The following is a 14871-nucleotide window of genomic DNA, read 5'->3' on the forward strand; positions in this document are numbered from 1 at the left end:
CTACATCATTTTTACTTTTAACCCAATAACCAATCACCCATGGCCCAAAATGCGGACTTTTCTATCCAATTACAAAATACCACCCAGACCCACGAAAAAGGTGAATGGAGGATTTAGCCAATGCCCTAAATCCTCCATCTTGCTTTATATATATTACTATATTTTAAAACCTTAAACTCTAAGGTTTTCCCCATGTGCTATCACATATTTTTATTCAAACTCCACACCCACAATCCCAGTGCTGTCACTCAATTTTGGGAGCCTTTCCCAAGGCCTCAGGTCAATGCAGTGTTTTCTTGGAGGTCAGTGCCTGTCAGCACAGAAAGTCTGGAATTCTCGGTGCCCAGGGTTCCAACATGTGCCTGGGGAGCTTTTGGGGGGTTCTGTCAGCTCAGAGCCCCTGGGGGTGCTGACAGGCCCCTGGGAGGGTGGGGACCCCCAGACTGTCCGTGGAGCTCCCTGTGCTGGGGTCTGGATCCTGTATCAGGGAAGCCTCTCTGGCCTGTAGGGTTGTCGTGGTTTCAAGTTTGCCTATTTCTGTTTTCTGGATTTCGGCACTAATTTAGTGCAGTGGTTTGGGTGCTCACTCTTTTTCTGCTGTGAGATAGGATTAGGAGAAAAGCAAAGCAGGCTCAAAACTTAAAAGGGTATAAAGACAGGCTTATTAGCAAAACTACAAGAGAGAAAAAATTAATAATTAGAATAAAACTTTGAAAACACTCCCCTCACCCCCAACAGCTTCTTTTCTCTCTTACTAACAACGCTTAGATACAAAACTTGGAACCTTAGGCCAGTTCATCATCTATAAAATAGTCTTTCATCACTTTATTTAGAGAGAGAAGTCTCTTTTAGTCTGCCATGCAAACTTCCCCACAAGAAAGAACAGTTCTCTTGTGGCTTTTAATTCTCACTAATAACAGCCACCCGGGAATCTGCATTTGTGAAGTCCCTCCCGTATCACACAGCCTTCCCACAGCTGCAGTCTGGCCCATGCAGGACTGGAGCAGGTCTGGATAATGTTGTGCTGCCCCTTCCCCTTCTCCCACCAGAAGCCTTTGGCTCTGCAGAGAGGAGAGCAGGTGCCAGGTGACAAGTGGCAGGCTAAGTTCAGTGCTGACTGATCTTCTCCCTCCTCGCAGGGCAGTGGGGGACCATGGCATGGACGTGGCAGCCAGGGTAAGACATTCCTGATGCCTTGTGGAAACATCACTGCTGTTGTGTTTTGTTTTCCCTGGGAGGGAGGGACCTGTGCTCCTGCTTATGGCAGGGATGCTGCTTTGGGATTTTAAAGGGCCTTTCTCCTCCCCAGCTGTGCCCTAGAGTGACACAGTGGTGTCCCCTCTCCTGTCCCACTTCCAAACACATCTGGTGCTCTCCACCCTTAATGGGTAAGGGGCAATGACCACCCATGGACCAGGACTGTGGGGACTCCTCCACCCTGCAGAGGTGACCATGATTCCTCCCTCATGGTGGCTGTCTCTGGGCCCTGCCAGCTGCAGGGATCTGTCCAAAAGCAGAGCTGAGCCAGCCCTCTCCTGCCCAGCAGGGACAGGGACTCACCCTGTGCTGTGCCTGCAGCTCTGTGCCAGCATCTTCTCCCCACACCTCCTTGCAAAGAGCATTGCTTTTACATGGAAATTAAGCAGGGAGGTTTCACAGGTGGCTCTCACTGATAACAGCTTTGTACTCTTTGCTGGCAAAACATGTTCTCCAGCCTCAACTCCTCTCTGTCTCCGGGATAGTCAGGGTCTTGTCTGGCTCCATATCCCTGTGCCAACTCTGCCTGGAAGGAAACACGAAGGACCTCCCCTCAGAAATCCCTCTCAAAGGGAAAAAGCCTTTCATCTGCAGCCAGGCTTGTCTCTCCCTGGGGCTCCTTTGGTTGCCAGAGGCTCTTTCTTCATTAGAGTCTGCTTCAAGCTGGCAGCAGGGCACATGTGCCTTTTCCAGAGGATGGGGAGCTGGCCTGTCTCCTGTGGCCCCAGTTCCCCCAGTTCTGCCAGGGAGGAGCACAGCCTGGGATCACATCACTGCCTGGCTGGGGGACAGGATCTCTGCTTGCTGAAAAGGGATGGGAAACTCGACCAGTGCTGCATGAACTCAGAGAATCAGAGCACCACAGAATATCCTGAGCTGGAAGGGACTGAAGGGATCACCCAGCCCAACCCCTGTCCCTGCCCAGAGCCCCACCAACCCCACCCTGGGCATCCCTGGCAGCGCTGGCCAAAGGCTCCTGGAGCTCTGGCAGCCTCGGGGCCGTGCCCATTCCCTGGGGAGCCTGGGCAGTGCCAGCACCCTCTGGGGGAAGAACCTTTCCCTGCTCTGCAGCCTGAGCCTGCCCTGGCCCAGCTCCAGCCCTTCCCTGGCTCCTGTCCCTGGCCCAGAGAGCAAAGCTCAGCTCCTCTGATCGTGGCTCTGGAGTTACCCAAACAAGTAGTGACACTGAAAGGCTGATGAATTCCTGGAGGTACTTTCCTCCTGTCATTCCCAAAATTCTCCTTCCAGTCTGATTCCCAGCTCCTCCACAGGCAGTGTGTGGCACACAGAGGGCTGAGGGCAGAGCCCAGAGCAGGGGCACTCTTTGCTCCCTGTGCAGCCCAGATGTCCCAGCAGAGCACTGCCCTCCTTCCCACTGCCTTAGTGTCCTAAACCTGTCCCCTGTCCCCTGCAGCCCGTGTTCTACCGGGGGCTGGCGGGCTCTCAGGTGACCCTGAGCACCATGGTGAACCAGACCCGAGTCATGCTGGAGGAGCAGGCACGGCACCTGCTCAACGAACAGGAGAGAGCCACCATGGGCTACTACCTGGATGAGTACAAGGAGGGAAACATCTCTGTGGATGCCCTGGTCATGGCCCTCTTTGAGCTGCTCAACACTCACGCCAAGGTGAGGCCCTCACCAGGGCAGGGGCTGCTCCTTGGGGCTGGTGGGCTGAGCAGAGTCACTGTCACAGCGTGGGCATTGTCACAGCGTGGACTATCACAGTGTGGACACTGTCATGGTGTGGGCATTGTCACTGTGTGGACACTGTCGTGGCGTGGACACTGTCATGGTGTGGGCATTGTCACAGTGAGCATTGTCAAAGCATGGACATTATCACAGTGTGGACATTGTCAAGATGTGGACACTGTCATGGTGTCCACATTGTCACAGTGTGGACAGTCACAGTGTGGACAGTCACAGTGTGGCCCTGTGCCTCCAAGGTGATCTGCTCAGGGAACAGGGGAGGGTACAGGAGCCAAATCCACATAATCATGGAACCAGCAGAGAATTTCACCCTGGTTTGGGTTGGAAGGGACCTTAAAAATCACCTTGTTCCACCCCCTGCCATGGCAGGGACACCTCCCACTGTCCCAGGCTGCTCCAAGCCCAATGTCCAGCCTGGCCTTGGGCACTGCCAGGGATCCAGGGGTGACCACAGCTGCTCTGGGCACCCTGTGCCAGGCCCATTCTGGGAGCTGCAGGCTGGTGTTCGGTGGCAGAGGAGCTTCTGGTAACGTTTAGGACCAAACCTCCTCCATCACCTGCCAGCACATCCCATTGCCACCCCTGGTGACCATGGTGGGAGGGAGCTGTGTGGCTTCCCGGGAATGTGACTGTGCTCCAACCTGTCTGTGGCTCTGTGTGCCTGGCAGTTCTCGCTGCTCTCCGAGGTGCGGGGGGTCATCTCCCCACAGGACCTCGACCGCTTCGACAACCTGGTGCTCAAGAGGGAGATCGAGTCCATGAAGGCGCGGCAGCCCGCGGCGCCCAGCACCGACTCCTACTCCATGACGTCCTACAGCGACACCGTCTCGTCCTCCAGCAGCCACTTCACTGCCACCACCGTCAGCTCGGCGCGGGTAGGTCCCTGCTGCCCCATCCCTCCTGCCGGCGCCTCCTCCTGGCGATCCCACGGCAAAGTGCCTTCCCTGCACCCCACCCCTGTCCAGCCTCCCCCGTGGGCTCCCCAAAGCTTTGAGTTTGCTGTGGTTTGTGGGGTGATGCCATGAGGTGCTGGGTATCTCTGTGGCCCTGACACCGAGGTGCTGCTGTCCCCTGCTTGAGGGCTGTGTGTCCCTTCATCCCAGTGAGGGACAGAGCCCCGCTGGAGCTGCATCCAGGCAGAAATCCCAGCCAATCTCACTCCTGTGCCGTGCCTGCTGCTGCTCAATCACCACTCTGAGATGATTCAATCCCTCCTTCAATCCCCCCCTAAGGATGCTGGCTGCCTGCTCCCCATCCCAGTGGGAGCCACAGTGGCCAGGCAGCTGCATCCCATTCCCAGCCCACTCTCCAGCACTCAGCAGCACTCCCACGTCTCTGCCAGGCCCCTGTCACACGCACCATCTAATTAAGTTACTGTAATCACCTCAGACGGTGCAGGCACACAGCCTCCAAATTAATTTCCTCGGCATAAAATGCCTTTCATCATAAATGCATTAGTAACCTTGGAAATTAAACCCTTCGTGGAAAAAAAGGAGGAACAATGGGCTCTGTGCTGGTTCCTCAGCCAGGAAAGCAGCCCACGGTGTGGGATGGGGCTGTGGAGAGCCCACCCAGCACAGCCTATGCGGGAGACGGGAGGGGAAGGGGCTTTCCTGGGGCTCTGCCTGCCTGAGAGACACCTCAGAGAGTGCCAGAGCAGCAGAGCTGTGCTTTTGTCCTGCTAAATCCACAAGTGCCCACAGGAGAGCCACCTGCTCGGGTCAGGAGGGATTTCAGTGAGATCCTTTCTGGATCTGCATAAACAAAGTGAGTTTTGCTTTGCTCTCCAAAGAGCTGCTGGGAAATTTTTTCTGAGGTGTGCCAGGATTGTGTGCTGAGCGTGACACCCCACTCTCACACTGTGCCTGGGGCTGTGCCACGTGCTCCAGGTGTGCCTCCTGCTCCACAACATGTGCCAAAGGTGGCTGCCTGGGCTGGTGTGTGAGCAGTGGCCCAGCCCCACCTGGCACACGAGCCCAGAGCTCGGGGAGGGACCCCAGGGTGCTGCTGTGGCACAGAGAAGGGAGTGGGCACCACTGCTTTAAAAGCTTTCTTCAAGAGCTGGTGTCCCTAGTGCCACTGCAGGGCTCCTGGCTGTGTGACACCTCTTCCCATGGGTGTAAGAACACACCCTGCTGCTCCAAGCTCTGCCCAATGATGGGGACACTGCCACTGGAGATGGCTGTGCCCACTCTTGCTGGGGCAGCTGCCGAGCAAAGAGCACCAGCTCATGCTGGAAGGGTGTTTGGGTGGCAGCAGAGAGATCAGGCAGAGCTCCCAAAGTGTTCCCTCTGCCCCTGCTGCTGAGTCCTCCTGGGAGAAGGGGCTCACCGCAGCCCTCCCAGCGGCCCTGCCTGTGCATCCTGTGGGGTGGCTTTGGGGATGAGGGCAGCGCCGTGCCGGGATTTGCTCAGCTTTGCTCTGCACCTTCCCTGACACAACATTTCTGCTTTTGTGCTTGTTTTCCTCTGCTCTCCCCCATCCCAGGAGCGACTGCTGTGGCTGATAGACCTGATGGAGGTAGGGCTGCCGTGGCTGGGGCAGTGTGTGTGGGCAGGGGAGGGACGGGCTGGCCAGGGGGTGTTGCAGCTGCTGCACGTGCACGGCCACCTCGTGTCACCCAGCTCTGCTGTCCTGTGTGTCTGTGCACAGAAGAGCTCCTTCCCCCAGTCCCTGGTGCTGCAGTGCATGCAAGGCTCAGCTTGAACCAGGCCCAGCACCTTGGGATGGGGTTTTGGAGGGAGCAGCAGGGTTGGAGCGTGGCAGAGCCCACACTGCCCTCCCTGCCCTGCCCTGCCTGCTGCTGTGCTGTGTGCCAGTTGGGTGGGCACCCTGCCTAAACACCAGGAGAAAATCATACAACACAGGCTGGTTTGGGTTGAAGGGGCCTTTAAAGCCCATCTAATTCAACTGCCCTGCAGTGAGCAGGGACATCTTCAACCAGACCAAGGTGCTCAGAGCTCTGTCCAACTTGGCCTTGGATGTTTCCAGGGATCCAGGGGCAGCCACAGCTTCTCTGGGCACCCTGTGCCAGGGCCTGCCCACCCTTGCTATAAAACACATCTTCCTTCTGTCTAATCTAAACTGACCCTCTTCTAGTTTAAAACCATTCCCCTTTGTGTTATCACAACAAGCCCTGTTAAAAAATCTGTCCTCATCTTTTGTACATCTCATAGCCCTCTCCAAGCAGTGAAATGGCACAACAAGGTCTCTGCAGAGCCTCCTCTTGTCCAGGCTGAGCAGCCCCAGCTCTCTCAGCAGGCTGCTCACATCCCAGCACACATCCTTAGGACGGGGGAGAATTTTCCTCATGAGCCTTGGGTGTGCAAAACTCCGTGGTGCAGTTCAGGGGGTCAGTGCACTTGCCCTGTGTGTGAGAAATCCTCCCCAGGCAGTGGAGGGGCTGGGCAGGGCTGTGGGAGAGCCCCAGGAAGCCCGTGTGTCACAGCAGGGCTCCTGGCTGGAGCAGGCTGAGGGAAGCTCCAGGCTGTGGAGCTCATTCCCTGCTCCTGGGCCAGAAGGAAATCACGGGGTCAGCACAGCACAGAGAGCAAAGGGTGAGGCTGGGAGAGAGGAGCTGCAGCTGTGACCCCACCCCAGGAGCTGCATCCCCGTGGGAATGGGCCTTAGCCAGCAGAGGATGCTGTAGCATTCCCAGATGGAGTTCATCCCAGGCACGCCAGGCCGTGGGACACTGATCTCTTTGGCTTGGTGACCAAACACAGTGACACCAGACCAGGCCACCTGTCCCATGGCTGGGTGAGTGAACTGCCACCAGAACCAAGCAGGGAGAGGCTGGGCAGGCCTTGACGTGGGATAAATTATTCCGTTAGGGAATGCTTGAAGGATTCTTGGGAATGAAACAACGCTGTGTTTGATGGTGCCAGCCACGGGTGCTCAGCCACTGAGTGTCACCAGCACCTCTTCTGGTGACTCCAGATGAGTCCTGCAGGGCAGAGGTCAGCTGCAGACTGCAATAATCAGGTGCAGCATGTCTGACCAGAGCAGTGGGTATTCCTGATTTTCCTGAGTGTTGGGATGAAGGGATTGATATCCCTTTGGGTTTTGGTTTTCTTCTCCAGCACCTCCTAGCAAAGCCACTGCCATCCAGAGGTGCCTTTTCCTCCCAGGGCTGGTTCCAGAGGTGCTGGCTTGCTCCCAGCTCCCTGGGATGTCCCACATGGAGGGTTCCCACGGGCTGGGAATGATCCTCTCAGAGGATGAGGATAAGGACAGAGTGACACCACTGTGTGGCGGTCATTATGCATGCCTAGAGCCCCTAAAATCTGGAGCAGAGGCTTGTGGCTCCTCCATCGCTGTGGCTGCATTCCAGAGTGGGAGATGGAAAGGAAAAGAGGAGGGAAGCCAGGTTTATTCCCAGCCTGGTGCAATTGTTCAAAATGGAAACCCTGCAGGACTCAGGCCGAGTAGCTCAGCAAAGCTCTCGTTAGCAGTAACTGCAAATTAGGGGACTGATTTGGAGCTGAGAGGTTAATGAAAGGTTGGGCCGTGTTCCCCGGGGAGGTGGCATTTTCTCCACCCTTTAATCTGCAAATGAAAACTGTCTTCCTGTCTGAAAGATGCTCTGCAGCTCCATCACTCCTGCTGGCAACTCTGTTTAGGATAAGAAGGACAAACATTTCCCAGCTGCTCTGAGGAGGGGCTGGAAGGGCCTCACCTGGCCCCAGTTTCCACGAGGAAATGGAAAATAGATGGGGCAGAGGAGCAGGAGGGAGCTGCCTTCTCAATAGAGACTCATTTTTCAGGGCAATGGCTTCTGTGAGTCTTTCAAGGGAAATCCAGGAAGGCACAGCCTCAAAATAGCCAATTCCTGAAAGCAAATGTGCTTAAAAGGCTTCGTGTTTTATGGCCCAGAGCAATCACTGTTTAATTGCCTTTGCCCCCGAAGAGCTGAGCCTGGGGAGAGGCAAATCTCCTGCTCAAACACTGCAGCAGCCAGATGTGTCCTGAGGAGGAGCAGCAGCATCAGTGTCCCTGGCTGGGGGGCCAGAGCTGGCAGTGGCACTGGGGACACAGGGACAGCTGCTGCAGAGGAGTCACAGCTCAGGACAGGCTGGTCCTTGCTGCCAGGCCAGAGCTGGGACGTGGCCTGTGATGGGCACAGGGTTGGGGGAATGGCCCTGGCAGGTTTCAGGGGCCATTGGGCAGATTATTCTCATTTTAGTGGTGACACAACAGTGACAGTTTGGCTGCTGCCAGTCACTCCCCAGAGAAGCTGTGGCTGTCCCTGGATCTCTGGAAGTGTCCAAGGCTATGTTGGACAGGGCTTGGAACAACCTGGCATAGTGGAAGTGTCCCAGCCATGGGGGTTGGAATTAAATGATCGTTAAGGTCCTTTCCAACCCAAATCATTCTGCAATTCTCTTTAAAAAGCTCCCTGCCCTGCTGCTGGAATAACTGAGGGTGAAACCCCCCTGTGCCAGAGGAAGGTTTCCCAAGCGAGGCCTTTACCTGTCACTCCCTGAACAAGCTGTTTCTTTGTGTTCCTATTCTCCAGGGCTCCTTCAGAAGCCACAGGGATAAAAGCACTTTGCATCAATGTTTTTGCTGCTCCTCTAATGGTCTTAATTGTCTCCCGTGTCTATTTTGGGACGTGAACATCTCACAGGCACAGCAGCAGCCTCCAGCAGCTGGGGGAGATGAAGATGCACCAGCATTTCAGCTAATCAGCTGTTTACCCTGCAATAAATAACAGGCACTTAAGCACAAACTGTGCCCTGCCCCATCCAAACAGCCCTGTGAGCGTGGCAGGAGCTGAGTTCAGTCTTCCCGAGCAGCACAGGCTGAGGGAGGGGAGGCTGAGGCTGGGTTTGTCCTGGCACCAGCGGAGCTGGGGATGGTCCCCCCTGGCAGAGGATTCCCTCAGCAGGGCCAGGCACAGCTCCCCAGGGCAGAGCTGCACCCCCAGCTCTGCTGTGCCCCCCCTGACTTTGCCAGCTTTGCTGTGCTCAGCTGCATCCGTAGCCTGTCCCTGGGCCCATCCCTATTGACAGATTCCCACAGGAAATCCCTTCTGCATTTCTGGAGCTGTGATATCCTCAAAACGGTGGTGTGGTATTTCCTGGTGACGTTTTTGGACTCATCAAGCAATGGCAGTGTCTTCTCTTTGCGTATGAGACCCACTGCTCTGGGTTGCGTGGGGAGGAGAGTTTTAAATTTCTATTGTCCTTCCTCTGGGGAAAAAAAAAAATCCAGGTATTGAACCTGCAGCCCTCAGGGCTGGTTTCTTCTCTCCTTTCAAATCTGGCAGGAGCAGCTGATTTGGGCCTAGACGAGCTCACTCCAACTTACCAGGTCCACACCATGCTCTGAGCAGATTCCTTAGGGTGAATTTTCCTTGGGAGAGCCTGCATATAACAAAGCTGGGGGTCTCCAGGGCACCCCCAAGGAGGCCAAAACCTTTGAGAAGGGGTTTGGAGTGTCCCTCTGCCTGCCCCATCACGTTGGCACTGTGCTGGTTGCCCTTGCTGCTGTGCCATGGTTCTCTCTTCCTTCTCTGCCCTCCCAGAACACGTCAGAACTGGAGGGAGCTGGGGACTGCCACCAGAGCAGCATCAACACCCTGCCAGATGTGTCCCTGGTAAGGCCCTGCATGGGGCTGGGTGGGGGCACACTGGGGGTGCAGGGTCACACTGGGGGTACTGGGTCACACTGGGGGTACTGGGTCGTGCCTCAGCTTCAGCAGCTCTGTCACATCAACCCTCCCGGGGAGTCACTGAACACAGCTCATCAGATGGGTCCAGGAGAAGGATTCTGGCTGGCTGCATAGAGCAGTGTGGTGCAAACCAAAGCCAGGGTTGGGTGGGTTGGATGAGCTGTGCTCGTCTGTGAGTGGTATTCTCATTGTCAGAAGGTCAGGAGGGTGTTTGTGTAGCACTGCCAGGTCAGGAAGGTGTTTCTATAACAACCAGCTCCTTTAGCCGTGGTCAGTGTGAGGAGATGAAGATTCACTGAGGCCGGCCGTGGTGTCCTACAAACTGTGCTTGCTTTGGCAGGATGACCTCTCCTCCTTCCCAGAGGAACCACCCAACTTCAAGCCTCCTCCTCCTCCTTCAGCCCCCCAGACCCTGGACCCTTCCTCTGCCCAGCCCCGGCTCCCGGGGAAGGACAAGCCCAAACGTCCCTCCTCTGAGTCCTCCCAGTCTGGCCTTTTCTTCGTGGCCCCCCGAAACCCGTCTCCCCCTCCCAAGGCCCCCGAGAAGGACGCGGTCAGCGTCACCTCCACGGCCTCCACGTCCACGGAGGATTCCGCCCCCAGCGCCATCTACGCCACCATCTCGCCGTCGCTGCCCGGCGCCCGCAGGCCGGCGGACGCCCCGCTCTCCCTGCTGGGCCAGCCGCCCATCGGGCCCTTCCCCAGGGTGCAGTCCCCCACCAGGCCCAAGAGCCCCTCGCCCCCGGAGGGGCTGCGGAGCGCCCCTCCCCCTCCGCCCCCGCACCCCGCGCCCCCTCCCCCGGAAAAGGGCAGCCCCCAAACCGGGGCCAACCAACATTTCATCCTGGTCGAGGTGCACCAGCCCAACAGCGAGCCCGACGTCAATGAAGTGAGGCCCCTGCCCCAGGCCAGAGGTGGGTGTCACTGGAGCAGCTGGGGAAAAACCATCCCCGGGCTGTTGGGAGAGAGAGAAATGGGACAGGACACAGATCACAAGGTTCCAGGTCTCGTGATGGATCTCATGGGGCAGAGGTTGGAGCATCTCTCCCATGGAGACTGAGGGCACTGGGGGTGCTCACCTGGAGAGGAGAAGCTCCAGGGACACCTCAGAGCCCCATCCAGGGCCTAAAGGGGCTCCAGGAGAGCTGCAGAGGGACTGGGGACAAGGGCTGGAGGGACAGGACACAGGGAATGGCTCCCAGTGCCAGAGGGCAGGGCTGGATGGGAGATTGGGCAGGAATTGTTCCCTCTGATGGTGATGATGCCCTGCCACAGGGTGCCCAGAGCAGCTGTGGATCCCTGGAAGTTTCCAAGGCCAGGTTGGACAGGACTCAGTCTAGCAGAAGATGTCCCTGCCCATGGCAGAGTTTGGGATGAGATGAGCTTTAGGAGCCCTTCCAACCCAGGCCATTCTGTGATCTCAAGAACCAGAAATAATTCTGGTCCTTTCTCGTTAACTGTGTATTTGGGGAGGGGGAGAAAGTCTAATTGAGCCCACACTCGGCTTGGGAGTCACGTTTACCCCAGGAGAAAGAACTGGAGGTGAGGGAGCAGCGTGCGGGGCCCCATGGGTCCCTCAGAGACAGAAAGGGAAGGGGCGTTCCAGAGGAATCCCAGGATCCCTCGGAGATGGAGAGAAAAGGGGCATTCAGAGGATGTCTCTCGGAGCTGGAGAAGGAAGAGGGATCCAGGAGGATCTCTCAGACATTGAGAGAAAAGGGAGATTAATAGGAGATCTCTCGGAGATGGAGAGAGAAGGAGGATCCAGGGAGGGTCTTGAGGAGAGGCGCCTGGGGAATCCCGGGATCCCTTGGACATGGAGAGAAAAGGGGGATCCAGGGGGATTTGTCGGAGATGGAGAGATCCAGGACAATCCCAGGGATCCGGGGCAATCCCGGGGGTCCAGGGGGATCCGGGGCAATCCCGGGGGTGCAGGGAGTGGCCGGACAGTCCCGAGGATCGGGGGCACTCCCGGGGGTCCCGGAGTGTCCCCGGCCCCCGCGCTCGGGACCGACACGAGTGGCAATGTCGCCCTCGTGTGGCCCGGCGCCGCCTCTGCAGCCGCCCGTTGGTGCGGGTGAGGGGCAGCGCCGCTGGTGCTGTTGCTGTTGCTGTTGCTGTTGCTGTTGCTGTTGCTGTTGCTGTGACATCTCCGGTCCGTCTGCACTTGATCTTCATCCGCAAAGGGCAGAAAGCTCCTACACGGCAGCACCTCTTCACTTGGCTTCGTCCCAGTCTGCTCCCAGACCCTGCTGTGGAGCAGGGGCTGCCTGAAGTGGCCTCCAGCAGGATCCCTGAACTCATCACTCTCTCCCTCTGTCCCAGTTTGGGATCTGGGTTGGATTCCAGACCAGAGTTTGAGGCGCCTTGTCTCTTGATGCTGCCTGTGCACAGCTCTGCTCTTCGGACAGGACGGTGCAGCGAGGCTGGGGTCAACCCCTTCTCCCAGGAAACAGGGACAGGACGAGGGGAAATGGCCTCAAGCTGTGCCAGGGAAGTGTCAGGTTGGATACTGGGAAATCTCTTCACTGATAGAGCGGTCAGGCACTGGGAGAGGTGCCCAGTCTCTTTAAAAGCCCTGTAGATGTGGCACTTGGGGACATGGTTCGGTAGTGGCCTTGGCAGTGCCGGTCCCGCGGTTGGACTGGATGACCCGAGCGGGCTTTTCCCACCTGAGCACTTGCACGGCTGTGAAGGGCTCTGCTGGTGCAGAGCCAGCCGCGGGGCGGATCCCAGGGAAGCTGCCCGGCCCTGGGAGCGGAGCTGCCCTCGCCCCGCGGCCGGCCCGGCCCCGGCGCTAACGCCGCCTCTCTCCCCAGCCTCCACGCTCTCCCAGCTGTCGGACAGCGGGCAGACCCTCAGCGAGGACAGCGGGGTGGACATCGGGGAGGTGGAGACGAGCGGCAAGGACAAGAGCCGGCAGCCAGGCGCCGGGAAAAGCCGCAGCCTCAAGGAGGCCACGAGGAGCGAGGGGGCGGCAGAAGGGGCCTCCAAGCCGGTGAGGGGCCCTGGGGTGCTGCTCTGTGTGGGAAGGGACACCGGCGGCTGTGCCCCGCTGCCTGGGGCACCGCGTTCCGCTCCCTCTGCCGCAGGCAGCAGCCGCTCGTGCTTAGCGGGGGCGTTCATCCTCTCTGCTCCGTTCTCTGCGGGGCTGAGCTGTGGGGAAAGGGGTCAGGAGAGGCTGAGAGGGGCGCTGTAGGGCAGGTTCACTCCCTCCTGGGTAAATCCCATCCCTCCCAGATCCAGCCAGCAGCTGCATGGGGCATGGGAGAATGTCCTTTAAAGGGACATCCACAAGGCTCGTGAGTGAAGTCACCTGTCACCCAAAGGGAAGGTGGCAGCGGGTATCAGACATAATTTAGAGGGTTCCTGATGGTGATGAGGTTGAGGTTGTTCAGGCAGGCAGAGAGCTGCTCTGCTCCCTCCCAAACCCTTCCAGACCCGCACAGAGTTGGAATTTTAGATATCAGGAGTCAGAGAGCGACCGCAGGCTGTGTCTGTCCCTCTGTGGTGGCAGTCAGTGTCCCTGCCTGCCGTGGGGCCCTCGCCGAGGGCGCGGGGCTGGCACGGTGTCAGTGCTGCCATCTGTCCCCACAGCCAGGGCTCCTGGAGCCCACGTCGTGTCTGATCCGGGTGTCCAAGAGCGCTCCCACCTTGGGCATCGCCATCGAGGGCGGCGCCAACACGCGGCAGCCGCTGCCCCGCATCGTCACCATCCAGGTAGGGCGGGCTGGGGGGGACAGCGTCCTGCACATCCCATCCCTCTCCTCCCCGGGCAGGCTGCCCTCCCCTGAGCGTGGCCGGAGGGATTTTGGGGGGGTTGTGCCCCCCTGCACCTCGCCAGGCCCCGCTCTGCCGTGCTGAGGATGGTGTCTGTGTCCCGTGAGTGATCCCATCCCAGGACACACCTCCTGGGAGCCAGCTGTTTGCTCCAGACATCTCCGAGGGGATCAGGGCAGCCCAGAAAGCTTGGCCGCCGTCTCCAGATGTCTGGAAACTGCCAGACAGAGGATTGAGGAGGGGGAGTGGTGGATGGGAGCCAGGGAACTGAGCCCTCTGGAACTGTCTCCCTGTTTGCTGTTTACTTGGGGCAAAATTCAAGTTATTTACAGAAAAAAAAAAAAAAAAAAAAAAAAAAAAAAAAAAAAAAAAAAAGCAGAACTGACTCTGCCTTGGTTATTCTTGGCCATCTCAGCTGGAGTCACAGTCTAGCAGCAAGCAAGGGGGAAGCCAAATTCATCCCCTCTCTCCAAAAAGTGAAATATTTCACATCCATCATGTCAGATATGAAATATTTTCCCAGTTTTGCCACCCCCCCCCCCCCGATGAATGCAGGGAGTGGTGGGAACACGAGCTGACCCCTCTCTCTCCTGCAGCGAGGGGGCTCGGCACACAACTGCGGGAAGCTGAAGGTGGGACACGTCATTTTGGAGGTGAACGGCACGGGGCTCCGAGGAAAAGAGCACCGGGAAGCCGCCCGCATCATCGCCGAGGCCTTTAAGCTGAAGGAAAAGGACTACATCGATTTCTTGGTCACAGAATTCAACGTCGCCCTTTAGGAGCGGGGTTTGGGCGGGCGGGGAGCTCCGGGATGGGGATGAGGGATGGGACAGCGGCGTCCCCACGGCGCACGGCCCGCGCCGCCCCGCACGCGCACACACCCCCGGCTTGTCCCCAAATGTCCCCGCGCCCGCTGCAGAGCCGCTGCCTGCGTAGGGCGGCCTGAGAACGGGCACATCCCCTCAAGTCTCCGTCCCTGTCCTCTCTGGGGTAGGGAACATCCTCTCCTCCTCGGCCAGGCTGGGAGCAGGGCAGGAGGACGGCACAGTCTGCGTGTCCCCGCTGTCATTTGAGTGCCACACACACAGCAAGGTGGGCCCGTGGCTCGGGCTGGAGGGAGTTTCAGGGGGTTGCTGCTCCCTTGGGTGGTCCCCAAGGTGTCCAGGTGGGTGGCACCGGCCACGGGTGGGGATGCAAAGAGAGCAACCGGAGGCCTTGTAAATTGCTGGCAATGTCGTCGTATTTATATATACAGAGCTTGTGCTTTTAATTTTTCAATAAATCTATCAGGGTAGAAAAAAAGGCTGCTCTTGGGGAGTGCTTCAGGGCTGGGATGGGGGGATGGGAAGGGGCACGGGTGCCAGGATATTTTCTCTCCTATCCTGGGAGATTCCCAGGGCTGGCAGGGCAGGTGGGAGTGCAGTGGTGGTGGTGGGCTGGGAGGGGATGC

At 58.0% G+C, this 14871-nt stretch overlaps 1 protein-coding gene across 2 annotated transcripts in view; it reads left to right on the forward strand.

The window, feature by feature from the left end:
• LOC136369585 (whirlin-like) overlaps window positions 1-14715 on the forward strand; it is a 48581-nt gene extending 33866 nt beyond the window's left edge. The window contains exons 5-13 of one of the 2 annotated variants that reach the window (XM_066332478.1): window positions 1145-1176; window positions 2672-2884; window positions 3634-3840; window positions 5453-5485; window positions 9495-9566; window positions 9982-10555; window positions 12461-12639; window positions 13239-13361; window positions 14018-14715. In XM_066332478.1, coding sequence (XP_066188575.1) covers window positions 1145-1176; window positions 2672-2884; window positions 3634-3840; window positions 5453-5485; window positions 9495-9566; window positions 9982-10555; window positions 12461-12639; window positions 13239-13361; window positions 14018-14200 — 1616 coding nt within the window. In that variant the 3' untranslated portion in view covers window positions 14201-14715. Of the gene's footprint in view, window positions 1-1139; window positions 1177-2671; window positions 2885-3633; window positions 3841-5452; window positions 5486-9494; window positions 9567-9981; window positions 10556-12460; window positions 12640-13238; window positions 13362-14017 lie in introns of both variants that reach the window. The other variant, XM_066332479.1, reaches the window with a different exon arrangement.
• Window positions 14716-14871: the final 156 nt, after the last annotated feature.

This window comes from Sylvia atricapilla, chromosome 19 (genome assembly GCF_009819655.1).
Source record: "Sylvia atricapilla isolate bSylAtr1 chromosome 19, bSylAtr1.pri, whole genome shotgun sequence".
In the NCBI taxonomy this organism is placed as follows: Eukaryota; Metazoa; Chordata; class Aves; order Passeriformes; family Sylviidae; genus Sylvia; species Sylvia atricapilla.